Below are 26,696 nucleotides of genomic sequence, written 5' to 3'. Positions count from 1 at the left end.
TCACAACATTGCACAATTTTTGCTGAAAAACAATGCTGTGCTCTAAGCTGTGATTCGTCGTATAATGTAAATGTTGTCGCTCCAATCTCATTTTAACTATTTTTAACTGGACATGGTACTACAATTTTACATTTCAAATTGAAATTGTTATAGAAGTAATAACAAACTGTCTGTTAGAGGCTACTACTAACGTGACGTCAGTATTTCGCAAAAACAGGTGGATTTATTTTGCGTTTCATACATCGTCCGACGACCATGGCGTTAAATACTTGCCATGCGCAAGGTGGAGTCTTGATTTTTGCTGTTGAAAGGTAATGTATTCGTAATTGTTTGTCTCCTTATGCGTGGGTTTGATTACTTGAAAAAATCGTAAAACTGCACGTAATCCGTGGTAACTTAGCAGACAGTTGTTGGTCACAGATCCGCTTTGATATTAGGCGACGGGCCAACTCACAAGCGCGTGATCTACCTGATAGGGCTCGAAGAAACATTTTTTATATTTTGTATAATTTGTATCAAAAAATGACTTGGCCTGTAAAAATTGTCGAGGAAATGTTCTATCTGTCTCATTATCAGAGTCATAACAGAATAGTATATACATTGTTACGATATTCACCGTTAAATTAGATCATCCAGGTTGAACAGAAACTGATAGTATAATCAACCATTGGCATGAAAACAGGATGTGCTTTCATTACCGTCTGCACAGTTACTTTATATTATTAAAAACATATGTGTGTTTGTGTCTGCATGTGTGTGTGACAGGCTCCATCTCAGTATGTGTCTCTCTGTGTGTGGGGATGGGTGGGTGGGTGGGTACCATTGCCTATTAGTTAGTTACAGGACCAGATTCTCACCCAAGTGTCCTGAGTATGATCAGTCGATCTGCAGTTTTGGCACACCAGGTGAGTGAAGGATGAAGATTTTTACGATCTGTAAGTGTAGACAGCCATACTCCGCTTTTTTGCAGGGTGCATGCTGGGTATGTTCTTGTTTCCATAACCCGCCAAACGCTGACATGGATTACGGGATCTTTAACATGCGTATTTGATCTTCTGCTTGCGTATACACACGAACTGACCAAGGGGGTTCGGGCACTGGCAGGTCTGCATATATGTTGACCTGGGAGATCGGAAAAATCTTCACCCTTTACCTGCCAGGCGCCGTCACCGAGATTTAAACCTGGGACCCTCAGATTGAAAGTCTTTAACCACTCAGCGCACCCGTCGTAAGGTAAATAAACCTGCAATCCTGCTAAAGCCATAACCACCCTTTGTCTGTATGCTTACAGTCAGTCACAAAAAATCAAGTGCACTCTTTAAGATCCTATAATCCACCCTTTTTTTTGTTCAGTGGATTATGGAAACATGAAAACATGGAAAGCATGCACCAACCATGTTAGTTTCATGAGCAAAATGATGTTGGTCATGAAATAGAAAGTTTTAGAACTAGAAGAACAAAGAATAATCAAAAGAACCAAAAATATGTGCGTATGTGTTGGTGTGTGTGTGTGTGGGGGGGGGGGGGGTATGAATGGCTAAAAAATCATTAAACCTCAAGACCAGTACTAGACAAATGTTCTGACTGTAGTAATGTTTAACATATTTTATTAACTACTTGATTTTGCGGTCCAAGAACAAATTTGTGTGTGTGCGCACACAAACACACACACACAAATGCACACACACACACACACACACACACACACACACACACACACACAACACACACACACTCGTCTTAAGCATGTAAAAATAGTTAATGGTTATTCTTGAACTGATTAAGGTATGTGCCATTATATGTTTTTTTATATTGTTTTTTTAAATACATAACTAAGATTTGTGTTTCATCTCAGAAAGAATTGAGTTTTTAAGTTGAAAAGTAGTGTGTAACTGTAAGATTCTGAAGCTAGATGATATAATACTATTTATGACATACTTCAGCAGCCTGGACTACATGTTCTGAAACCAACCCTTAAATTAAAAAAAAAAAATGCAAACCATTAATTAATGTAATAAATGATATGGTGTATAAATCCCTGGACAGCCTTACCAACATTGGCACATGATAATTTGCAGGACTATCTATTCTCGCCCTCCTTCCACCCCCCTCCGCTAATCAGCATGTCGTAGCTTCCATCCAGCTTCATTAGTTCATTGCCAGCTGTTTCAAGAAAATAATTGATGAAGTTGATAAAACTGTTGTGAAGCAATGAAATTAATGAAAACAGAAAAGTTAACTGCTAAGAGTGAGTGAACTTGGTCACATTATATTTACACTCAAATTACAGTAATTTACACAGATGTGAATGGGCCCACAGTATTCACACACACTGACAAGTGACATATATGCATGCGCACTGACACACACACATACACACAATCACATGCAGATTGACATTTAGAGTGACACTCACTCATGAGTCAGTGGAGGATACTTCTATGTCAGTTTCCCAGGATTTGTATTATATAAACTGCTAAACAACATTGAACTTTTGATTTGACAAAGGGTATTTGTCTCACACCGAATAAAGTACAAGATCAGCACTCTGTGTTATAGATGCATTCACAAAACTGCCCCTTCCTATCTCTGCGGCTGCCTTCACCTCCACACTCCATCTCACTCACTACGATCGGCTTCAGATCCACTCTGTTTATGCATACCCAGATTCAAACACTCGACTGTTGGCCACCGTTCTTTCTCTGTCTCTGGACCTTGCGATTGGAATGAACTTCCTCTTTCACTTCATCAAGTCTCCACACTCGGCTCTTTCAAGTCTGGCCTTAAAACCCACCTCTTCCCAAAATAGCCTCCCTTGCCTGCCCTTCCTTGTCTTTAGTTTCTACAGTTTTAGAGTTATGCATGCATGTGAATGACTGGTGCGAAAGCGCTTTGATTTGTCTCTGCACAAGATTCAGCGCTATATAAATACCATTATTATTATTCTTTTTGCTGAAGATTATCATATAAAGTTATTAAGGTTGGTTCTGACTGCCCAGTTTTCATTGACAACAGAATCAAATTTCGTTACAGTTAAAGTTGGTTGAAGGTCTACCATGGCTTACCTGTTTATTTCAGTTGGCACAGTGTTTCCTTTTTCAGAATTCTGATTTACTACAATGGAATTGAGATGCAGTTTGAAGGGCCATCGAACATGCCACATTTCAAAGGAAAGAAGAAAGGAAGAGTGTATCTTACCACTCATAGGGTGTGTATCCATTTGTGACCCTCATGCTACTTCAGTTTCTGTCTCTTTCACTCTTATATATAATGTGAAAGTGTGTGTACATACTACATTTTTCAGTTGTTTTTTGTTTTTGTTTTACGTAAAAATTATGAATGACAAAATGCATTTTGTGGAGATTTCTAGAAGTCTATTCTGTTTTGTTTTGTTTTTTGTAGCCACATGTATATGATATACTCATGTGGATTGTTTTCATATATTTCTGTTGTGTTGACATTGATTAATAACAAGAGAGGTAAGGCCTTCAAGACTCACTTGTGATAAATAAGTCCCCTAGCATTAATTACAGAGTAATTTCCCTTTTTTACTATCTGCACCAAAACGTTTGCAAAATAAATAAAAATTCCACACTTAGCAAAAGAAGTTCCTGTTTGAACAAAAAATGATAATAATGACTCCTCTTGTTGTTGTGTCGAATAAGAGGTCAAAGTGCCAAGTTTAGAGAATACAAAAAATATAAATATAACAGTAAATGCAGTTTGCATATAATTAGGCTTCTTTTTTCTTTTCTTTTTTTTGTGCCCATCCCATAGGTGCAATATTGTTTTAAACAAGATGACTGGAAAGAACTGAAAATTTCCTATGTTTATTCCAAATTTGGTGTCAACTGACAAAGTATTTGCAGAGAAAATGTCAATGTTAAAGTTTACCACGGACACACAGACACAAGGACACACACACACACACACACACACAGACAACCGAACACCGGGTTAAAACATAGAATCACTTTGTTTACACAACACAAGTGAGTCAAAAATACATTCTTTGGGGATTTCCTTAAGTCTGTTCCGATTCTTTGTATTGCCATATGATTATGCATATATATATATATGATATACTTATGTAGATTTTCTTCAGATGTTTCTGTTGTGTTGGCATTGATGAATAAATTTTTGTTTCTTTTTTAATGCTTTCTTCATATGTTATACTCATTTAGATTTTTTAGATGTTTCTGTGGTGTTGGCATTAATGAATAAGTGTTTATTTTCATTGAACTGGAATTGTGATTTTTGTGAATGGACTTTTTAACATTTTTCAGTGGGATGGTGGGGGAAGGGGGTGGGAGGAGTTAATTTTTTCCTTCTTTTTTTCTCTTTAGTGTATCGTCCAATCACCCAGTATTATTTCATTCTAGTTGTTGGTTGGAATGGAAATGACAGGCTGTGTCAAGGCATGCATGCATAAGAGGAGCAGCTTGAGGACTCTTCAGAACATTGAAATGTTTGGTTATAAACATACCAATACTCATACCATTATGATTATGACTGACATGTGTTGCAGTTGATCTTCAACACGGATGCCAACATACCGATACTTGCCATTATGATTATGACTGACACATTTTGCAGATGATCTTCAACAGTTCTGATGCTAACATACCGGTACTTACCATTATGATTATGACTGACACATGTTGCAGGTGACCTTCAGCAGCTCTGATGCTATCATACCAACTTACATTATTATTAAAAATAACCTGATACATGTTGCATATGATCTTCAAAAGCTCTGATGCCAATATAAAGATAGTTACCATTATGTCTATAGATAACTGATGCTTGTTGCAGGTGATCTTCAACAGCTCTGATGCCAAAGACATCATGCAGTCCTTCTCCTTCCCATTCCTGCAGATGAGAGGGGTGGAGCTGGATCAGCCAATCTTTGGGGCCAACTACATCAAGGGCACTGTGTTGGCAGAGCCCAATGGTCAGTCTGTAGCCTGGTCATGGTCACCTTTCTGTGCTTCCTTTGAAAAATTAGATTTTTTTTAATTTTCTTATCACATTGAAACAAATATAGCACCATCTGATTCACAATAGAACATTCAACTAATTGTAAACATGAACAAAATAAGTTCAGTAAGGAAAAGACATTCTAATTCTACGTCAGTGTAAGTTTGGTTTTTGTGCATTTCTCATTAAGTTTTTTTTTTAAAGTATATCTCACACTCTCTAATCACATTCTGACAACCTTTTACACAATTAAGATATTCAAAATAAAAATGAACATTGTCTTTTCTCTCCCAGCAGCTTTGTTTTTACTTGGCTGATTAAACTTCAGTTGTTTTGGATGTATTTGTGTTGTGTTTGTTTGTGTATATGTGTATTTGCAGTGTCAGGAAACAGTCCTCTTTTTTTTCTTTTCTTTTCTTCTATTGAGCTGAGGGGCACAGCTGCCTGCGCAAAATTGAGAGAACCTAAGTATCTAATGTTTTAAGTTGTATGCACAGTATAATGAACTATTGACTGACCAGTTTTCACTTTTTGTGTGGTGATCATACTAATGAGTATATTGTGCATTATAATTAATTGAATGTATTTTTTCCATTGTTGATTTTTAGGCAACTGGCAAGGAGAGGCAAAGTTCAAGATGTACTTCACCCATGGAGGAGCCATTGAGTTTGGCCAGGCCATGCTGAAAGCTGCCTCGCTTGGTGAGTTTTATTTTTTCTCCTGACTTTCCAGCCCAATCTTCTGAAAAAATCAAACATATAGCTTGCACTGTTGTTTGTTGGGTACTATTTGATCAGCAAGGGCTTTCAGCTCTGACATGTTAGCTGGCTTTGTGAGTCTGTCATTCACCAATGATTTCTGGTTCAGTCTGACTGGGCAACAATGTTATATGATTTTTTTAGTCACCAGTAATTTTCAGATGGTTCTGGTTTTCAGTAACAATTTTAGCTGTCAATTTAGCAATGATTTGGCATAGGAAAGTGGGCCCCAGTCCTCTCTCTTTCCTTCGTTTTTACTTTCCTTAACTGAAGTCAGGTACCCGTTCACACCTGGGTGGAGTAAGGTAAATCAGAATAATAAAGTGCAGTTCCCAAGAACACCATGCCAAAGCAGGGCCTGGAACTTTGATCACTGGTGAATATGGGATCAGGTGTCCAACACCTAACTGATTTTGCCATGGCGTCTCCACCAACTGTTGTGCTTTTACGATAATGTTACCATGTCAGCAGACAAAACATTGATCCATATGAATTGTGTGGAATGCTTTAAGGTGTTTCCTTTGCCACACAAAAAGTTGTTGATGTTTTTTTTATACAGCTTTGTTTTTGTTTTGCTTTTGTTTTTTACTTTCTGTTACAGGTGTGTTTATTTTGTATCATTTTACTTGAGGAGACAAACTGATGCAATATGGACTAAAGGATGGTAAATATATATATATATATATATATATATATATATATATATATATATGTAGAGAGAGAAGGAAAAAACCATTAGTAAATATACACTGTGTGCCAATTTCACTGTGAGGAAAAAGTCTCATCATGCCTTAATCATGGCAAGTTGAATTGCAGCCTCCAAGTGCCGAATGCAGCAGCCCCCTCCCTACACTGCTGCTACAGGAAATATCTACGCTGCTCCTCCCCCAGCCTATTCACCCCCACAGGATCCCCACTTCGCCTGGGTTCCATACCAGACCTTCCCCACTGCCCCGCCCAGTGAGTACAGTCCCTCTGCGTCTAGTGTCATTGGTCTTTTCATCTGTCAGTAGCATAATTTTTATATGAATTCAATGTCAGACTACACAAGGTTGGTTGAATGATGTGGTTGTGAATTGTGCAGTGCAGGTTCAAAGTTAGAGTTGAGATGTGGCAGTGTAGGAAGTCAAGAATTCAGAATTTTATGATATGTTATATTTGATTTTGTGATGGTGATCCATATTTACTAGTATGTTAACATGGTATGGTGAAGTATTAATAATCAGTAATACTTATTTCCCAGTGTATTGACTTCATGCTGCAAGGCAGTCATGTGATAGGAGACAGGCGGTGATCAAAATGAAACAGTAGAATGAAAAAACTTGACCGTTCATTTTTGCCAATCAGTAACATAGGGGTGAGGAAAGAAGCACCTGTAGTTCGGTGAATGTTGTTTCTGTTTTCTTAAGTGTATATATTTATCACATGATCTGAGTAAAACGTTGTTGGCATGTTGAGTGTTCTTCTTCTGCGTTTGTGGGCTCTAACTCCCGCATTCACTTGTTTATACGTGAATGGGCTTTTACATGTATGACTGTTTTAACCTGCCATGCAGGCAGCCATACTCAGCTTTCGGGGGTATGCATGCTGGGTATGTTCTTGTTTCCATAACCCACCGAACACTGACATGGATTACAGGATCTTTAACGTGCGTTATTGATCTTCTGCTTGCATATACACACAAAGGGGGTTCAGGCACTAGCAGGTCTGCACATATGTTGACCTGGGAGATCATAAAATCTCCACCCTTTATCCACCAGGTGCCGTCACCGTGATTTGAACCTGGGACCCTCAGATTGAAAGTCCAACGCTTTAACCACTCGGTTATTGCACCCATCTGTTGAGTGTTCAAGTTAAAGGTACCTTGTTAACAGACAAACTCACAGACAACATAATTGTGAATATTATGCTTTGTTATTTTTACTCATTTGGAGCTATGTGCAGCATCAAGATGAAAAGTGGACTGTTATGTTGCAGACAACAGTGTGTACATGACGGAAGCCCCACCCCCGTATCCGGGAATCAACCCTGACATGGCCCCCTATCCTCCAAATGGACATGGTCAGTATGCCCCAGCTACCTTGTTTGGTGTTATAATAGACTAAAGGTCCCATTGCCTTTAATAGCCGTCTGAGCAGTGAATTCACATACACAGTGTCCTGGACTCAGGACAGGAAGGCAGACCCCAATCCTCTCCTTCCGCCATTTTATCCTTCCTCAGCTGAAGTCAGGTACGCATTCACACCTGTGTGGAGTGAGGAAAATCAAAATAGTCATTCCCAAAGACACAACACAAAGCAGAAACAGGGCCTTAAACCCTGATCTCTGGTTAACACTGCATCGTGAACCGATTTTGCCATGGCACCTGGTGTAAAATTAAAGTGTCATTTTTAGAATTGTACCCAGATTTGTCCTTTGATGATTAATCTTTTGACATCTGACCTATAAAATTGTCATCATCTACCATGAAATCTAAGGGACATGCTTTGATTATTGATATTCATGTTCAGGATTAAAGGTGTAAAATGTTCAGTCATATTTCTTTTTTGTTATGTCTGGACAGAAATTTGATTTTATTTGTGGATCAATCAGGAGACCAGTGTCCTGACTTTGTATTAACAACCTTTCAGTGTGCATGTTTGTATGTGGATTTGTCACAACGTGTATCGTTTTTTTCATTATATCTTGTTTTATTTTTATCTAAGAGATAATACAAAATGTGTTTGTTATCTTCTTACAGAAATGAACTGCTGTAAATGTCCAGACAGGTTTAATACAGTCATGCAGATTTCCAATTGCTTAAGAGGGTACAGAGAGAGGTTTCATTTTGTTTTCTTTGTATCAAGGATAGGGGTGGTTTAAAAAGAGTAATTACAAACTTAACCTTTACTACACTTTTTTAGAAGCTATCAAATCAGTTATGATTTACACAGTAATATTTACCATTTGTTTTTGGTTGCAAAAAAAGATACGCAGACCAAAAAAGCTGGAAAATCCTAATAGATAAATCACGTTGCCATGATTTTGCAGGTAAAAAGAAAGGTTACACCTTTTTGAAATTTACTGTTTTTGTTGAGTTTAACTATTTCTGAATTGCATGAAATGTTCTGTATTGTGTACGTCATTGTGTACATTTTCACGCCCAGTCCAAACACATACCACACACAGCGCACAACACGCACTGTTAAATTTGAAGACTAGCATTCATCAGTCTCGGAACTTAGTCTCAGCCTTTAACCAGCTAAATAAGATGTCCACCATTGACAGGAAGTGACAAAATAGTGTGCATATGTAGGATTTACATCCAGCAGCTGGAGACAGTATTTGAATACAACTACTGTGCACACACAAATATGAAGACACTGACACACGCATATGTAATTACACTCTAGACCCTTGTTGTTGCTGTTTTTTGTGGGGTTTTTTTTATTTCATGTTCATGTCTGCTTGATACGAAATACAACTGTTTTAAAATGCACAAAATCTTATAAAGTTTCTGTTTTATCCCATGAATTAGCAAACAATTAAAATACTGATATCGGTATTGTACCAATATAGTTTGCTTCTTTAGTTAAAACAGAAGATTTAACCAAAAGAGAAAATGAATTCTGCATGGTGTCTAGCATTGATCCCGATAGTGATGTAAATTTACACCCAATGTTCTGTTCAAGCAAGCATGCACGTTTTAAATTAAAACCGTTTTAGTTCTTTTTGATGTGTCAATTATTCTGTTGTCATTGGTTTTCCACTGTAGAAATCCCTGCTAATAGTAATATCTTTTGGTTGTGTCAATGATTTTGTTGTTGTTGGCTCTCCTCTATGGAAATTCTTGCTAATAGTCATATCTTTCTACATGATTTTATTACCACACACACATCTTTGTTGTATAAATAGCGAACAAGTATACAATGGAAAGGCTCTGCTGTGCAAAACTTGTCAGAAGTGGTGCCAAGGAGTTTGAAGGTGTCTTATTCAAATTAAATTGCAGAAAACAGATTAGACAGAATTGTTATTTCATATAAGTGACCTGGACTTGTTGATGTTAACATTATTCATGTGAAAACAGTTCTAGTCTGGCAGTTTGAGCGCAGTTACATGCCTGAAGGAAAGATGGCTTACTTGAATGGTAGTGAACCTTATGAGTATCTCAGCAAACAAGGCCAGACTCACTATCACATCAATTAAACAGATCAGCATTTTGAACAAAGAACTGTTCGACCTTTTGTTCTTTTTCTGGTGTTACATATTTGATAAGTGTAGATTTTAATTGATACTGATGTTTTATGTCATGCTTATTTTTACTGGGGGATGATTGTGAATGTCAGATGCCAAGGCCAAGGAGGCTGCTGCCAGTGGATATTTCAACCCAGCAAACCCGCACACCATGTACGCCTCAGCTCCCCCTCCCCCCAATGACTACGCAGCACCCCCATATCAGGGGTTTGAACCCCCACCGGCCTACGACCAAGCCACAAAGAAGACCAACTGAATTTTTCAGCCCCCATCATGTCTTCAACCTTTTTTCTTGTTTCCAGCATGCTTTGGTTTGGGGCCACAGATGTCAGATTGCTGCTCCTTTAACCTTTTTTTTCCCCCACACTGTAAGATATTATGGCTGCGTCTACCCAGTGCAGATCACCAAAGTAAATGGACAGTTTGTGAGGTTTTGGACTCTTTATCATGAGCTCGCCTTCAAGATGTTGCTTTCTTTTGTGCATAGCCATATTTTTTACATGCTCTCAGTTGAAGTGGCCCATCATTTGACATTATCTTTTTTCCTGCTGTGTTTATTTATTCTTATATTTAATATAATTTTGGTTTATTTCATAAAACTGTATTAGATTTTGAATTGTATACTCCACAGCTGGAAATGTTTATTTTTTATAGTTTACTTGAGTCAAAATCACTTGTAGCAGTGGTGTGTCTTGCATCTTGCCTGTTTTTTTTCCATTGCAAACATGCTGATTTCATTAAAACAAAAGAAAGCCTTTCCTTTCAGATAAAAACAAAAATTAAGTCATTAAAGAAAATTAGCCTGTTTTTATTTATTGCATAAGCACAGTTACTGATCCATTGTATTCCAGATTTGTTTGGGGGTGTTCTTGGATGAATTTGAATGTTTCTGGCTGTTATTTCTTGTTCATGTTCATGCTTAGTCTTTGCTATACAAAGTAAGTGTACCGTATCAATGCTCATGACTGGAAACTAATAATCATTCCAATGTCATGTATAAGTATTGCATAAAGCACGACATCAAACATGTTTCTTTGACCAAACCAACATACTGACACAGGCAACACGCACCGACACCACATGGATTTTTACTAGTCAGTTTTTTTGTTGTTTTTTTTTTGTTTTTTTTTTGTTTTTTTTTTGTCGTCGTTGATTTTTGTTTCCTTTTTTGTGTGTGTGTTTGTCAGGGATGGCGGGGGTGGGTGGGGGGGGGGGGTGTTGTTTATTGTTGTGATCATCCTCTCATATACCAGAAAAGAATAAAACAAGTGTACTGGGTTGCAGTAGTGTAATAGTTGGATTTTCCAGAATTCACTGTCTGTTCTGTGATAATAAGACAATGTTTGTGTCTGCTCTTGTAGATAAGCATTTGTGCTGTTGGATGGCTTTCTTGGATACAAGCTTCAGAAAACATGATGATAATTTTTATCAACTCATTCTCTTCAGTTTGTATTTCTATGTCTTGACAGTATTTTGTTTTTGTGTATTAACATTTGTTTGTTCACTTCGTTGTTTTGGTTTTGAATGCTCGTTCTAGTGTGCTGTCAGATGCCAAGTTTCTGGGATCATTGTAATGTACACATATCCCCAAAGATTACAACACATTAGTTACTTTATTTGGGGGTTTTAGAAAAAAAAATTATGTATGCAGATTTTCTGCCGATGAATTCACATGTCCTTGTTGAATGGTATGGCAGGGTTCCCATAGATTTCCAGTCAAGAAAATTCAGAACTTTAAAAACTTTACAAAACCGTTTTTTAAGCTCATGGTGTGGTTGTGCTGCAAATTTTTTTTTATCCACAAGCAACTTTTTCCCAAAAAATTAGTTATTTTTCTTGTTTGTGTTCCATTCTTGTCAGCCGTTGACTTGTGTTATTTATCTGTTAAAAAGTCAAGTGACAACTTGAAGAAAAAAAACAACAAACATTTGCATAAACCCTTGAAATGCTGTGCCAAGGACTGACTTTCATTGCACAAGTACATTTAAGCAAATCTGAGCAGGTTCAGGGTCTTTCAGATACTGTTGTCAGTTCCCTAAATGTTTCAGTGGCCACTGGGAATGTGGGAACCCTGTAACGAACGCTCACCGCTGTCCGTCATGCTTTTGTAACAGCATCAGATTACACCTTACCTTGCTGAAATATGGAAGAAAACAAGATGAAATGCTTTTTGCTTGCAGTAAAGTTAAAACTTTTGTGAAAGACTATGACTTTCAATTCAGGAGGCAAGATTGCACTGGCTCATAGGGCTGCAGCTTTAGGGGCTAGTTGGCTTCGGGGGGCCATCCCAGTGCTAACTGTACTGAAGCCCTCTTGGTCAAGACAGTGGGGGTGTAACTTGGGCAATACACTCCCCTGTAATCAAATTCTTGCCCAGATAGTCAGGTCAGCAGTTATCTCCTGTGAAAGTTATAGTTGGGCATGACTGTCATACATATACATACATACAGTGTGCAAATAAATGTAGCAGTACATTTTCTTTAACCTTCCCCTGTACCTCCCCATACCCAGATATAAATTATTTAATTGTGTCAGTTATCAAATCATAAATATATGCGTGGTTCTGTTAGGTGGAAATTCTCTCTTGTCTGGTAAATTCTGAATTGCAGAGAAATGGATGCCAGTCTGGCTGTTGGTGGTTTCTTGTGCTGTCAGTGATTTGGGATTATTGTGGGCAGTTCTTTGTGAATTGATTGCAAATGACAGTAAAGTCTTTCATTGTTTGATGTCTTTGTACATTCTTGTGTATGCTTGTGTTTCTCCAATCAACGAGCCAACCATCCAACACTCACAAAAAAGATGCTGCATACACAAACATAATCAGTTTAATTATGCACACATTACATTAAATCATGTTTTATTCTTGAATTTCATGCATCAAAAGAAGACTGATACTGCTCACACACTCGCTCTCCCTTGCTTTATACCAGTATCATGATGAATGAAAAATTGTTCCACCCTCACCACATAACCAAATCGCATGAGACATTCTTACTGCATGATCCAATTGTGTTGAGTCTTTAACAGCAATTCTAATCACTTGCAGATCCCAATGATTTTTTGACAGAAGTCAGATGACCCACACTGTGACTTTAGTTTGTACTCTGCCGTCTTTGGGAGCTACAATTCACAGTGGAGGTGGATGGTCTGAGAATTCTATTTAATCTTCCTTTGCGTGGAGTGGAGAACCAATTTTTTCAGCCAGCGTCACAGTCATATCACTGGCACCAGTTGATGACATAGTAGTTTTTCTTCCCTGAAACAAGCAGTACATGGACATCATTCACCTGCGAAGACAGATGTAATCACCTTCTACTCTTAATTCTGACAACCGTATGAAGTGCACAGGAACAGGTGTCGAGATGGCTGCCGGAAAAAGAGGGCGCTAGCCAGGGGGACAAAGCGGACGTTACCTACTTCCGGGAGGTTATCGGCCGTAGTTCTCTCATTTTCTCCGCATAGGCGGATAGCAGTTTGCACAGAACAGGAATGTCAGACCCCTGCCAGAGTCTGCACTAGTTGGGTCACGGTAAGTATGTTATTTAAACGTAATTTTAGATAGAAAATTTCCTTTTTGGACCAAACTCCTGAATTTACAACCAATATTTTTGTTTTTGTTTTTTAATTTACAAGTATGTATTTGTCCAATATCTAGCACACTCTTTACAAAAATAAAGAAAGAATGAAGTGTGCATATGGATTTGCTGGAATAAGATTTCTTTTGTGAATTCATTTAAATTCTGGAAAGCTGTTTTAAATGAAGTAAAGCTGATGGTGCATGTGTTTGTTTTGTTTATTACACTTAGGTTGTAGACCTCGCATTCACACATTCAGTTCTTGGCTCTGTAACGGCCCTGTGTTGTCAGCTTTGCTATAACAACAAAAGATATGGACACTATTTATATTCCAAAATGCAGATGAGAAGAAATGTCACAATAGCTGGACATTACTTTTTCTCAAATAAAAGCATCATCTGCAAACAACCCCAACCTGTCCATCACATCATACTACTCTGTGCGTGTTGCTGAAGCGTTTGTCTTGTTTTCAGTGATCAGATACATCTATTATTTGGGTTAAAAGATGAACAAGCCTCTCCAGACAATATGAATTGAGTGAAGGGTGAATCCAGTATGGCTGATATGTTTGATATATATTGTATGCTTCTGAGATTGTGTGTATGTGGAAAATAGTACAGTTGCCTGCTTTGAGAACAAGAGCAACTACACTTGACATTTGTGTCCTTGCCATCTTCCCCCTTTCATGTTAAAACAGAGGGAAGAAAGAACAATGCCAGTTCATGGAATGGTGGCCCAGCAGTAATGAGTATGCCTTGAAAATGAGATAACCTGGGGGTACAGGATTGAATCCCACACTTGCTAGAATATTCTCCTCCACCACCCGTCCTTGAGTGGTGGTCTGGATGCTAGTCATTTGCATGAGATGATAAACCAAGGTCCTATTTGAACCATGCACTCAGCGCACATAAGATAACCCATGGAAACAAGAGAATGGTCCCTGGCAACATTCTATAGTAATGTCCACTCTAATATACACTGTGTTTGCATGTGCACATGACTAAAACCTGACTGTATCAGTGTATGACACAGAAAACAATCGATTAGCATTTGTCAGTCGGCTCTACCCAGGTTAGCAGTCTGTTGTGCAAATGACCCCATCTTTGTAAAGCGTTTAGAGCTTGTTCTCTGACTGAAGAAAGGCACTTTATAAGAATCTGTTGTGCAAATGATCATGTGTTTGTAAATTGCTTAGAGCTTTGTCTCTGACCAAAGATAGGTGCTATATAAGTATCTGTCATGCAAATGACTCTGTTTGTAAAACACTTTGAGCTTGGTCTCTGATTGAAGATAGGCGCCATTAAGCATCTGTTGTGCAAATGATTCTGTGTTTGTAAAACACTTAGAGCTTGGTGTCTGATTGAAGACAGGTGCTGTATTAGTGTCAATAATAATGATAAGGCACTATATAAGTATCAGTAATAATGAAGACAGGTGCTTTATAAGATTCAATAATAATGGTAATAAGGCACTAAATAAGTATCATAAGTATCAATAATAATAACTGACCCACTCTGATGAGCGTGGTGTTGTTAGACAAGATGTGCTGGCCGGGAATGAGGACAAAGTCAGGCTGCTGCACACGGCAATGGTTCAGGTACACCCCCCCTGCTTTGATCACTCGCTCTGCATCCACTGCACACACAGCCAACCTGCATCTGACCAGCATGGAATTGAGTTCAAAGTCACTCTGTTAACTTCTGCATTAGAGCAAGAAATATGGTCAGGCAACTAGTTTGTTAAACAGTTTTTGCACCAGAGCAAAAAATATGGTCAGGCGGTGTAAATTATCAAGTTTGGGTAGAATCTGAATCTGTGGTCTTTTTTCTTAAGGAAATGACTGAAGAAAATGCAGATTCTAAAGACATCAATATACAAAATCTACACATACTAATTCTCCAGATTGTGGAAGGGATATACTATTCAGCAGGCTGTAGCTGTGCACCTGCTTTCAAAGTGGTTTTCATTGTTATTAGAATAGAATAGAATATACAAGGAACATTGGGGGAGGGGGCTGGAGGACAGTACATAAAAGGCACAAACATAAATCGAAAATCATACACAAACACAGATACAGTAGAATTTAGGGCACGTATATGTGCATATCAATATGAGAACTTGTGCACACACACACACACACACACATTTAAACATAAGCTGCACATCACATGTGGATGGGGCTGATGACTAGATCTTCAGGTAAGTGGTTGTTGATTGCACAACTCTCTTTTATCAGACTGGATTTGTTCGAGAGACAGAACATTGACTGCTTTTGGGAAGACGCTACTGGCGAAGCAATTGGTTTTCGTCCTTATACTTCTGTACCTACGACCTGAGGGGAGCACCTCGAAAATCACAAAAGCTGGATGTGATTCATCCTGGCTGATTGATTTTACTTTTTTAAGAGTATTAAAAGTAATTTAAAGGAAATCAAAGGAACGGAACACCACTGAAAGTTACCAGGTAATCATTTTGTTAATATTTCAAATGAGATTTACACCAAAACCTCGAAAATAATTACAGACAGTCAAATCTGCAGCAACTGCTCTAAAAATTACTTAAAGATCTGATCATCTGGACACGTGCTTAACGTCCAGCCCAAATATTTTCATCAAAACAATATGAAACTGTCACATCAAAATCATTGTCCATATCACAAACATAACCAGTGTCAGTGTTCTTGGACACACTGGAAGAGAATGATTCGCAGGACCTGGCACAAAATAACAGCTGATAGATCCCTTCTCTAAACTGAAACTGGAATGTCTTTCATAGTTTTTTTTCCCCCCCTATGACTCGGTCCCTGTAAGCTGCAGTGAAAGAGAAAGAGAGTGTGTGTGTGCTTGTGTGTTATCTACCATGCAGGCACTAAATTGTTTCTTCTTGTTTTTTTTGTTTGTTGGTGGGTGGCAGTGCTGTAAACACATACCTAAGTGTGGAAAGGTGCACGCACCCTATGTAAATCACTTTCACGTTCATTCATTACTACCCATCCTGCCAAAGCAGCTGGCTTTCATGCAGCCATACAGAACAGTCATTCCAGAGCCCATGAACATGTAGCAGGACTTTGCAAACGAACAACAGCTTACAGACCACTTCTCTTTTATTGTTTCTTTTCCCCGCCATGACCAAGTCCTTACCTATCCTGCCAAAGCAGCCAGCCTTCATACAGACATCCAGAACGGTCATCCCTGGGTCCAGGAACATGTTCTGCACAGGCACCTGCCCGAACAGCTGAGCCAGCTCAGCAGGCTTCAGACTGGCCACAGCCTCTATGGATGACCCGTACAGAGCCTGCGTCCATCGCAGTGCTGCCTCCAGACCTGAGTCTGAGCAAAGTTGTGATGTGATGTTTGAACAAAAGATACACACACACACAAAAAATATGAAAAATATCCAAACTTCAGGTCTATATACCTTTGCAAAGAACTGATAACATAATGTGAAAAATGATGTATGAAGTTTAACATGTATTTCTGTGACACATTCTCTCTCTCTCTCTGTCTCTCTCTCTGTGAGTCTCTCTCAGTGTTTTCGACTGTATAAAATATTGTTTGTTTGTATGTGTGCCTGACAGTTGGATGTGATCAAAAGATAAATATTGTGGAAGAAGTGGATGGTGATGAATTACAGATATGTAAAGAGCTTTTGTCTTTCTTTTACTTGGGGGTGGGGGATCAGGTGGGTTTTGTTCCTTTAACATTTTCGTTCAGAATGTTTGGTTGAAAAGAGGGAAGAAACAATTTATGAACAATTTTGCGAAACATTTTCTGCAGAAATATAAAGTTTCAGTTTCAGTAGCTCAAGGAGGCGTCACTGCGTTCGGACAAATCCATATATGCTACACCACATCTGCCAAGCAGATGCCTGACCAGCAGCGTAACTCAACGCGCTTAGTCAGGGCTTGAGAGAAACATAAAAAAAAATACATATGAATGTAAAAATAAACAAGTATGGACCACAATCATCTGTTCATACACACACACACACAAACATCCAAACAATACTACACACATACACACATGCGCACGCACGCAAACAACACACACACACAATGTATACACTACTCATACCACACCACAAACACATCACACAAAGAAGAAGCAGTCCTCACTAGGCATGCTATACCTCCATGCACCAGAAGTGTGACTTGCTCTGCCAGTGCCTTCTGTGCCACTCGGTTCTCTGGTTTTGCCTGAACAGACATTCCTCCAGTCTTTGACAGGAATGACAACAATGCTTGTGTGTGTGTGTGTGTGTGTGTGTATTTGTGTGTGTGTGTGTGTGTGTGTGTGTGTGTGTGTGTTCAACTCCATAACAACATTGGCAACACTACAATCTAAACATGTTGGAGTATTGCTTTCTTTTCTGCATAGTCATATTTTTTACATGCTCTCAATCACACATTTCTTTCGTGTGCATTTTTCTTCCTTTAGTTGACAATGTGAAAGAATGCCCATCACGATCATCATGTCATAATGACAAAACAGATATCATGTGACCAAGATCAGGACTAACTTCTGAAATAAATGATAACCAGTGAAGGTTTCAAGTTTTCAAAACCATTAGTATGAAAAATACTGATACTTATGATACTTAGATATGTACATATTTTTTTCCTCTGGTAACTTTCAACATAACCCTCAGATTTTGTAGTATCTTCATCAAATGTCACAGTATGAATGCTGATACATCAAAATAATGCTGTCCGCAGAGAAAAATAATTTTAACAGCTCAGTGGAAACAAACAACCCACACAACATATGAAAAGAGGCAAAGGCAAAACAGAGCACTGTCAACTGATAGAAATGAAGTAGAATATTTGGACAAATGTTAGAATCCTTCACCGTTTCATTGCCAACAGAGGAAGTTCTGACACAGTGGTAACATCTAACCCCACTGGCATCATGGCCTTGTAGTTGATCAGCAACTTGCAGCCCCACACTGCGTTCATTCTAATAATGATAGGAATGCAATGCATAAAACTGAGTCCTTTGGATAACTGGGGACGCTTGAATTGTTAGGCTGATTCCCTTCAGCCAGGTTGTCCAAGAGTAGTTAAATAGACGCACTACAAATATGAAAGGTACCAGACACTTTGGCCAACACATCAATCCTTTCTCTGCTGAGAGACAGACGTTACAGAGAAAGAGAAAGAGAGCAGGTCACAGACCGCCTCCCACTTTCAATCACTGTCACACACTTAAACATATTTCACCACTGACTCATTCCCAGCAAGATCAAGGGAGTGAATTCTTGCCTAGCAAGAAATCTTTCTGCGATGCTAAGCGAAACAAAAAGAGCATGGTTAGACGAACCGATGTGTGGCTGTGTATTGGGGACTCAGAATGAGCAGCATGGAAGTAATGCCCCTAACACGATGCATTTGATGGGTCAGCACCAAAAAAACACCAAAAAACATAGTATTTGGACATAAAGCTTAACTCAAAACAGCATTGTAACAAAATGTTCCATGATATACTCTGTACATCAACAGGAGAGTGAAGGAGTTAAACCTTAATGCTATATGTCACAGCACAGAAGCATCTGGGTAAGAATCCAATACACTCAATTATTCAAACTACACTGATGTTATAGTATTATAGTGCACATTTATACACCACTTACCCTGCACCTCTGAGCACATTCAACAATACATCTGGTATGCATACTTAAGATACAGGACTATAATTTTTTCTTAAATGTTAAGATACAAACTCACTTAAAAATACTATTCCAAAAACAGCATAACATCAATAATGACTTACACACTTCTCCCACCTCACCCATAGCCTCTCACCCCTCCACACCCACACACTGACAAACACACATCACACACACTCACACACACACTCACACACACACAAACACACATCACACACACACACTCACACACACACACACACATCACACACACTCACACACACACTCACACACACACAAACACACATCACACACACACACACACACACACTCACTCACACACACACACACACACACACACACACACACACACACACACTCAAACACTCACTCACACACACACACACACACACACACACACACACACACACACACACACACACACACTACACACAAAGAAGGTTTTGGGGGAGAAGGATCTATTGTTTAAGACAATGTTTGAACATATAAGTTTTAAGATTACACTTGAGGAAAGATTTAATAGCGGAGCAGAGAAAGTTTAACATCTTTGTTTTTCCTACTTGTTTTTTCACTTTACTGTTTACTAATCTCATTTAATCACTTCCTGTACGAGGGTCATTCAATAAATAAGGTGAATTTTTCGGTACAAGGACTTCTAATACAGATAGAAGCTTACTTTTTTTCTTTTTTTTTTTTCAACATAGTCTCCCAGCACTGTCACACACTTTTCCCATCTGTGCACAAGCTTCCGTATTCCCTCAGCGTAAAAATCTTTGGACTGATGTCTCAGCCAGTCGCTCACAACACTTTTGACTTCATCGTCACTTTCAAACTTCGTGCCTCTCGTGAACGCTTTCAAGGGACCAAACAGGTGAAAGTCTGAAGGGGCAAGGTCTGGGCTGTAAGGGGGATGAGGGAGCAGTTCCCAGCCCAGCTCGTTGATGGTCTGCACCGTTCGGGCTGCTGTGTGAGGCCTTGCATTGTCATGATGCAAGATGACTCCTTCTGACTGATGACCCCTGCGTTTGTTCTTCATGTCTTTCTTGACCTGCCTCAGCAGTTCACAGTAGTTGGCACTGTTCACAGTGCTTCCTTTCTCAAGGAATGAAATGGTGATTGGGCCTTGCATATCCCAAAAAACGGTGAGCATCACCTTCCTCGTGGACCGCTGGGACTTGAACTTCTTCTTCACTGGAGAGCCTACGTGCTTCCACTCCATGGACTGCTGTTTGGACTCAGGCTCATAGTGCCAAACCCATGTCTCGTCACATGTGACCACCTTCTTCAGAAACTCATCACCATCCTTCTCATAGCGGCAGAGACACTGCTGGGACAACTCGACCCTCCTCTGTTTGTGCTCTGGAGTAAGCATCTTTGGCACCCACCGGCAGCTGACCTTCGAGTAGCCAAGGTCATCATGGACAATTTTGTGTGCTGTCCCAACAGATAAGCTCAAAGTCCTTGCAATGTCATCCACTGTCACCCTTCTGTCAGACTGAATGAGGTCATTGACTGATTCGATCACCTCAGGAGACCTCACTTCTGTAGGCCTTCCAGGCCTGTCTTCATCCTCAACACTGCTCCGTCCTTCTTTAAACAATTTAGCCCACTTGTAGACATTTTTTCGGCTGAAACATGTGGCACCATACACAGTTGACATTCTCCTATGAATTTCAACTGGTTTGCACCCTTCAGCAACCAAAAACTTGATAACTGACCGCTGTTCAATCCTGGAGCATGCTTCTTGGTCGGCCATCTTTGTTAATCGCCAAAACTCTCAAAGTTTTTTTTAATCTGCAAAACAAATTAAATCCATGTGAAAAAGAAGTAAAAAAAAAAAAAACAAAAAAAAAAGTAAGCTTCTATCTGTATTAGAAGTCCTTATACCGAAAAATTCACCTTATTTATTGAATGACCCTCGTAATTTGATGCAAATGTTTTACATAAACCTAGTGTAGGATCTCAAGGCCTGATCAGCACATTGGGTTCACCTGAAGACCAGGCATCTGTCTTTTTGTCGTCTTTTTTCCCCAACAAATGTGGTGTAGCTTATATTGGTCAGTTTGCAGACTTTTACACCTCATTGAAACTGAAACTGAGCTAACATCACTTACCTGTTGTTTGGTCATGATGCTGGTGATCTCTTGGTCAGACAGGAAGGTGAATAACTTGAGATATTTCTCCACGTCCGCATCAGCCACGTTGATGAAGTACTGAAATCATGTACAATTCTCTGGTTATTTGAGAACCACAGCACTACACCATAAATCATGTACAATTCACTGGTTATTTGAGAGCCACAACACTACACCATAAATCATGTACAATCCACTGATTATTTGACAGCCACAACACTCCAACATAAATCATGTACAAATTCATTAGCTGTCGGAGAGCCACAATACTGAATCATAAATCATATATAAACTCACTGGTTATTTGAGAGCCAATGCAACACCAAATCATAGATCATATACAAATTCACTAGTTATTTGAGAGCCTTAACACTAAATCATAAATCATGTATAAACTCACTGGTTATTTGAGAATTAATGCAACACTAAATCATAAATTCATTGGTTATTTGACAGCCAGTACAACACTGTATCACACATACAGTACAAATTCACATGTCATCTGAAAACCAATGCAAAACAAAATCACACTTGAAACATTTGGTTAAAAGAAATCCAGGTACATAAATAAGGTTTTCAGTTAAAAAAAAAAAAAGCCATCAAATTTAATCCTAGTTTTCACTTTTCAATAGTAATATTTCTTTCAAGCCTACATCAACAAAGCCAACAACATCATCAACAACAACAGAAGCAAAACGAACACAGCAGTAACAACATACAAAAAAAGAAGCTGTAGCAGTCAGCTGACAGGTACCTGGTAGAGATGAAAGGGTGACGTTTTGTGCGGATCCAGCCACACAGCGTTACCTGCCGTCTTCCCCAGCTTATCACCTGTTGTTGTGGTCACCAGTGGCACTGTCATACCTGTCATAAAGCATTTAACGTCATTGTACTTTAAAAAAACAAAAAACAAAAAAAGCAACCAAACACTTAAAAAAAAACACAACAGAATCATGAAATGCCACAGTCTCATATTCTGAAGGAAATCTAGAATATTTTGACACACATGTGCCTTGCTTGCCTCCTGCTAGACAAATTTGTATCTCTTTAAGAGAACAATGAAACAGTCAAAACACATGTGTTGATGTGCAAAAAAGTATAAGTTTCTTCAGTGTTCAGTTTGTAAATTGGCTGAGACTGATGGTGATTCAAACATTGTTCCATAAAATATCATTTCTTTAAAATCTAATTATCATTATAATGCAGCATTCAGTCAACACACACACACACACACACTCACACACACACACACACACACACACACACACACTCACAAACACACACACATACACACACAAACACACACAAATACACAAGATCATACATTTCAAAACTAACAAACTGAAACAAAGGGAAGGAAAACATAAATATAACAACTAACTATCCATACTGATTTTAACGCAGAATAATGAAGCAATGATAAAGTCATTACCTAAAAAAAAATTTCAAAAAAATTTTTAAAAAAACATCAATGCAGTCCTTACTTACCAAAGACTGGCTGTTTTGACACTCTGGAAATCAGCTCATAGCCAGCAACAATATTTCCCAGCTGATCATTGCCTCCAATCTGTGTACAAAAAGAAGGGCTTTTATTTGTGTAGTCAGTCTTCAGCTGATCATTGCTTCCAATCTGTGTACAAAAAGGACTGTTATTTGTGTACAGTCTGTCTTCAGCTGATCATTGCCTCCAATCTGTGTACAAAGTGAAGGACTGTTATTTGTGTACAGTCAGTCTTCAGCTGATCATTGCCTCCAATCTGTGTACAAAAAGCACTGTTATTTGTGTACAGTCTCCAGCTGATCATTGCCTCCAATCTGTGTACAAAGAGAAGGACTGTTATTTGTGTACAGTCTGTCTTCAGCTGATCATTGCCTCCAGTCTGTGTACAAAGTGAAGGACTGTTATTTGTGTACAGTCTCCAGCTGATCATTGCCTCCAGTCTGTGTACAAAGAAAAGGACTGTTAGCTGTGTACAGTTAGTCTTCAGCTGATCATTGCCTCCAGTCTGTGTACAAAGAAAAGGACTGTTATTTGTGTACAGTCAGTCTCCAGCTGATCATTGCCTCCAGTCTGTGTACAAAGAAAAGGACTGTTAGCTGTGTACAGTCAGTCTCCAGCTGATCATTGCCTCCAATCTGTGTACAAAGAGAAGGACTGTTATTTGTGTACAGTCAGTCTCCAGCTGATCATTGCCTCCAATCTGTGTACAAAGAGAAGGACTGTTAGCTGTGTACAGTTAGTCTCCAGCTGATCATTGCCTCCAATCTGTGTACAAAGAGAAGGACTGTTAGCTGTGTACAGTTAGTCTTCAGCTGATCACTGCCTCCAATTTGTGTACAACGAGTGTTAGCTGTGTACTACAAATCGGTCATCAGTCTGCCTGGCACATGAAGGTGCAGTGGCAGAATAGGTAAGGCGTTGGATTTCTTATCCAATGTTCAACGGTGATCACGGTTCGAGGCCCCGTGGTGTCGTGTCCTTGGGAAAGGCAATATACTCCAATTTTCCTCACTCCACCCAGGTATGAACGGGTACCTGAATTTGGTTGGGGAAGGTTAAAATGACAAAGGGAGAGGACTGGGCCTCACATTCCTATGCCAAGCCAAAACAAAGTGAATATGAATTCACTGCTGCATTGGCCTCATGAGGCTATAGGACTTCTAACTGTTTAACCTTTAACCTAGCACACAATAAATAAATATATCAAGCAACTGACCAATGAAATCAAACAAACTAATTCTTGATCTGGCAGTGGAACTGACATCATGTGCGCGCGAGCGCACGTGTGTGTGTGTGTGTGTGTGTGTGTGTGTGTGTAAGTGAGTGAGTGAGTGTGTGTGTGTCTGTGTGTGTCTGTGTGTGTGTGTACATGTAAGTGTCCATGTGTATATGTCAGCAGTGTCCGTATCTGTGCATGTGGGCAAGTGTGCATAAGTATGCACAGGCATGCATGGGAACATCAATGTGTGTGTGAATATAAATGAGTATCCAGATACATGAATATGCACATGTGCACTTTCAAATGGCTATGTGTGTGAGTGCACCAAAGCATATCGCTGTAAGCCATGATTCATACATTCATATGTATGACACATGCACACACACATTCACACACACACGTGCATGCGCACGCACATGCATATGCACATGTACACACGTAGTGTTTAAATGTGGACGTTGCTCCCACCACAAACACAGCCCACTGATCTGATAACAAGCCTCACCTGAATACTGCACCGGTGCTTCTGGTGGAGATGTAGCCAGTCATAAGCCTGGAAGATCTGGTAGGTGAACTCTGTGAAACTCATGCCCTCTGCACTTTTCATTCGACTCTGAACACTGACAACAACACAATGATGTTGAGGACTTGTGGAAAAGAAATAAAAGCATGCATACACACACAAACACACCCTCAACACACACACACACACACACACACACACACACACACAAACACACACATGTGCGCATGCACCCACACACATCAGGGTTCGAATTTAGCGGGCGCCTGGGTGCAAATGCTACAAAAAGTTGGCTCAGGCACGCAGATTTTCTGTCGAGAGTGCCAAATTGGCACTCAAAAACTGATAGAGGCGAAAGAAAATCAATTAAAAGACACACCATGAAAGCAAGCTCGAATGTGATCGAGCGAAATGTAAAGTGTCGTCTGCTGCAGTTCGCTTCGTGGAGCAGCATCGGTGCACGTTCGCGATCGGACATTCATGGCGTGTTGGCGATGAACAATGTTTCTCATCTTCAGTGTTAAAAGATCAGGCCCATGGGGTTCAGGTGTGTAGACGTTTGAATGCGGTTTTCCAAACATCAACACAAATGCAAATTACAACTCAGTCAAAGATTTTATTTCATTTTATTATGCTGGCACCCAAAACCACAATTGGGCACTCAAATGTTTTGTGCAGAGTGCCCGACTGGCACTCAAAAAAAATAGTCAGGTTCGAACCCTGCACATGCATATGTGCTCTCTCTCTCTCTCTCTCTCTCTCACATGTGCACACATGCATACAAAGACGTACAGAAATGCATAAATGTGCGTGCGCGCACACACACACACACACACACACATACACACACAAACATGAGCATGAACACATGTGTACACAAGCACACATACACACGTTTGTGCACACACATAAACTTGCATCACATACATGCATTGATCACTAATAAGCAATCATGTTTATGCAAGTCACATACAGAATGTACAACCAATAAACAAAGGATACTATTTGCAGATACTTTATTTACCTGTGTTTTGAAAGCATTGGGCCCATTCGAAAAAGACGACCAACGGTTGACAAAAACTGCACAACACTTTTTCCTTTATACCATTCCATGTTGTTTATAATTCTGAAAAACAGAATGTAACATTTCTGTAAGCCTAACAATTCATTTAATTTATTTCATAATTAAATCAACCTAACAGACAATATCAAAGCTAATATCTTTCAAAGATGTTATTGAAAAACAGAACATAAATATCATTCACACCCACAAACACACACACATACAGGCACACAAGCACACTCTCTCTCACCCTCCCTCTCACACACACATACATATGCCACACTCTTATATGCTCTCTGACACTGTCTGTCTGTCTGTCTGTTTGTCTGTCTCTTTCTCTCTCTCTCACACACACACAAACACACTTACGCACAAACAAGTCTAAATCAAGTCAAATGGATGATTGTCTTAATTTCTGGTAGCAAACGAACTCAATAATCCTGTCTAGTCACTTGGAATAATCACCACCGTTTCCAAGCAAGGAACTGTGTATAAATTATACCATGAACATGCAGAATGCAACTCACAAAGAAAATCCATGATGAAAAGCAAAAGAATATTGAAAAGCCTGCAAATTCACAGAACAAAAATAAAATATGGTGCAAGTATCCACTTCAGGTACTATTACTAAAATGGAAATAATAGTTTAGGCTTGAATCAAAATGAAAAGTTCTAACTCTTGATACGCAGTCTTGATAAAGTTCTACATCATATAGCACGACACATGACCTTTCTGCATCTCTGTTTCATTGGTGATATATAGAAGCCATGCAGTGTGAACCAACTAAAAAATAAACTCTGACCAAATATTAAATAAAGATGATACTACACAATGTGACTTGATTATTTTTATCATGTCAATGGAAATAAAACAAGATGCTAAAAAGTAATTAATTACAAACTATTATTAGAAAAAACAACATTAAAAAAAAAAACGCAGAAAAAGTAGGTTCCTCATCATGGCCAGAACCAACAAACTGACTTGAAGGAGGGGAGTGGCTGCTTTGTCTCCTTATGGATGTGAGCGGCGTAGTTGTTGACGACT

At 39.1% G+C, this 26,696-nt stretch overlaps 2 protein-coding genes across 3 annotated transcripts in view; one reads left to right on the top strand and one right to left on the bottom strand.

The window, feature by feature from the left end:
- Positions 1-161: 161 nt before the first annotated feature.
- LOC143286614 (WW domain-binding protein 2-like) lies at positions 162-12,694 on the top strand. Its single transcript, XM_076594256.1, has 7 exons — positions 162-311; positions 3,103-3,208; positions 4,816-4,954; positions 5,589-5,681; positions 6,555-6,698; positions 7,716-7,799; positions 10,064-12,694. The coding sequence occupies exons 1-7, from the start codon at positions 256-258 to the stop codon at positions 10,225-10,227; spliced, it is 786 nt and encodes a 261-aa protein (XP_076450371.1). The 5' UTR covers positions 162-255; the 3' UTR covers positions 10,228-12,694.
- LOC143286593 (tyrosine--tRNA ligase, mitochondrial-like) overlaps positions 12,263-26,696 on the bottom strand; it is a 16,793-nt gene continuing 2,359 nt past the window's right edge. The window contains exons 4-13 of one of the 2 annotated variants that reach the window (XM_076594223.1): positions 26,634-26,696; positions 25,613-25,714; positions 24,571-24,685; positions 22,834-22,912; positions 22,100-22,209; positions 21,325-21,423; positions 17,675-17,741; positions 16,687-16,875; positions 15,056-15,181; positions 12,263-13,227 (exon numbers count right to left, since the gene is read on the bottom strand). The exon at positions 26,634-26,696 is cut by the window's right edge and continues 116 nt beyond it. In XM_076594223.1, coding sequence (XP_076450338.1) covers positions 13,190-13,227; positions 15,056-15,181; positions 16,687-16,875; positions 17,675-17,741; positions 21,325-21,423; positions 22,100-22,209; positions 22,834-22,912; positions 24,571-24,685; positions 25,613-25,714; positions 26,634-26,696 — 988 coding nt within the window. In that variant the 3' untranslated portion in view covers positions 12,263-13,189. Of the gene's footprint in view, positions 13,228-15,055; positions 15,182-16,686; positions 16,876-17,660; positions 17,742-21,324; positions 21,424-22,099; positions 22,210-22,833; positions 22,913-24,570; positions 24,686-25,612; positions 25,715-26,633 lie in introns of those variants that run through there. The other variant, XM_076594233.1, reaches the window with a different exon arrangement.

Source organism: Babylonia areolata, chromosome 1 (genome assembly GCF_041734735.1).
Source record: "Babylonia areolata isolate BAREFJ2019XMU chromosome 1, ASM4173473v1, whole genome shotgun sequence".
In the NCBI taxonomy this organism is placed as follows: Eukaryota; Metazoa; Mollusca; class Gastropoda; order Neogastropoda; family Buccinidae; genus Babylonia; species Babylonia areolata.
The sequence above is the reverse complement of the archived record's forward strand: the minus strand, read 5'-3'. Positions and strand labels throughout refer to the sequence as shown.

Excerpts from the sequence above, each read along its gene's own strand:
- LOC143286614 (XM_076594256.1), top strand. The coding sequence starts at position 256 with ATGGCGTTAAATACTTGCCATGCGCAAGGTGGAGTCTTGATTTTTGCT. Across the intron at positions 6,699-7,715 it reads CTTCCCCACTGCCCCGCCCA|ACAACAGTGTGTACATGACG; the intron begins GTGAGTACAGTC and ends GTTATGTTGCAG. Across the intron at positions 7,800-10,063 it reads CTATCCTCCAAATGGACATG|ATGCCAAGGCCAAGGAGGCT; the intron begins GTCAGTATGCCC and ends TGTGAATGTCAG.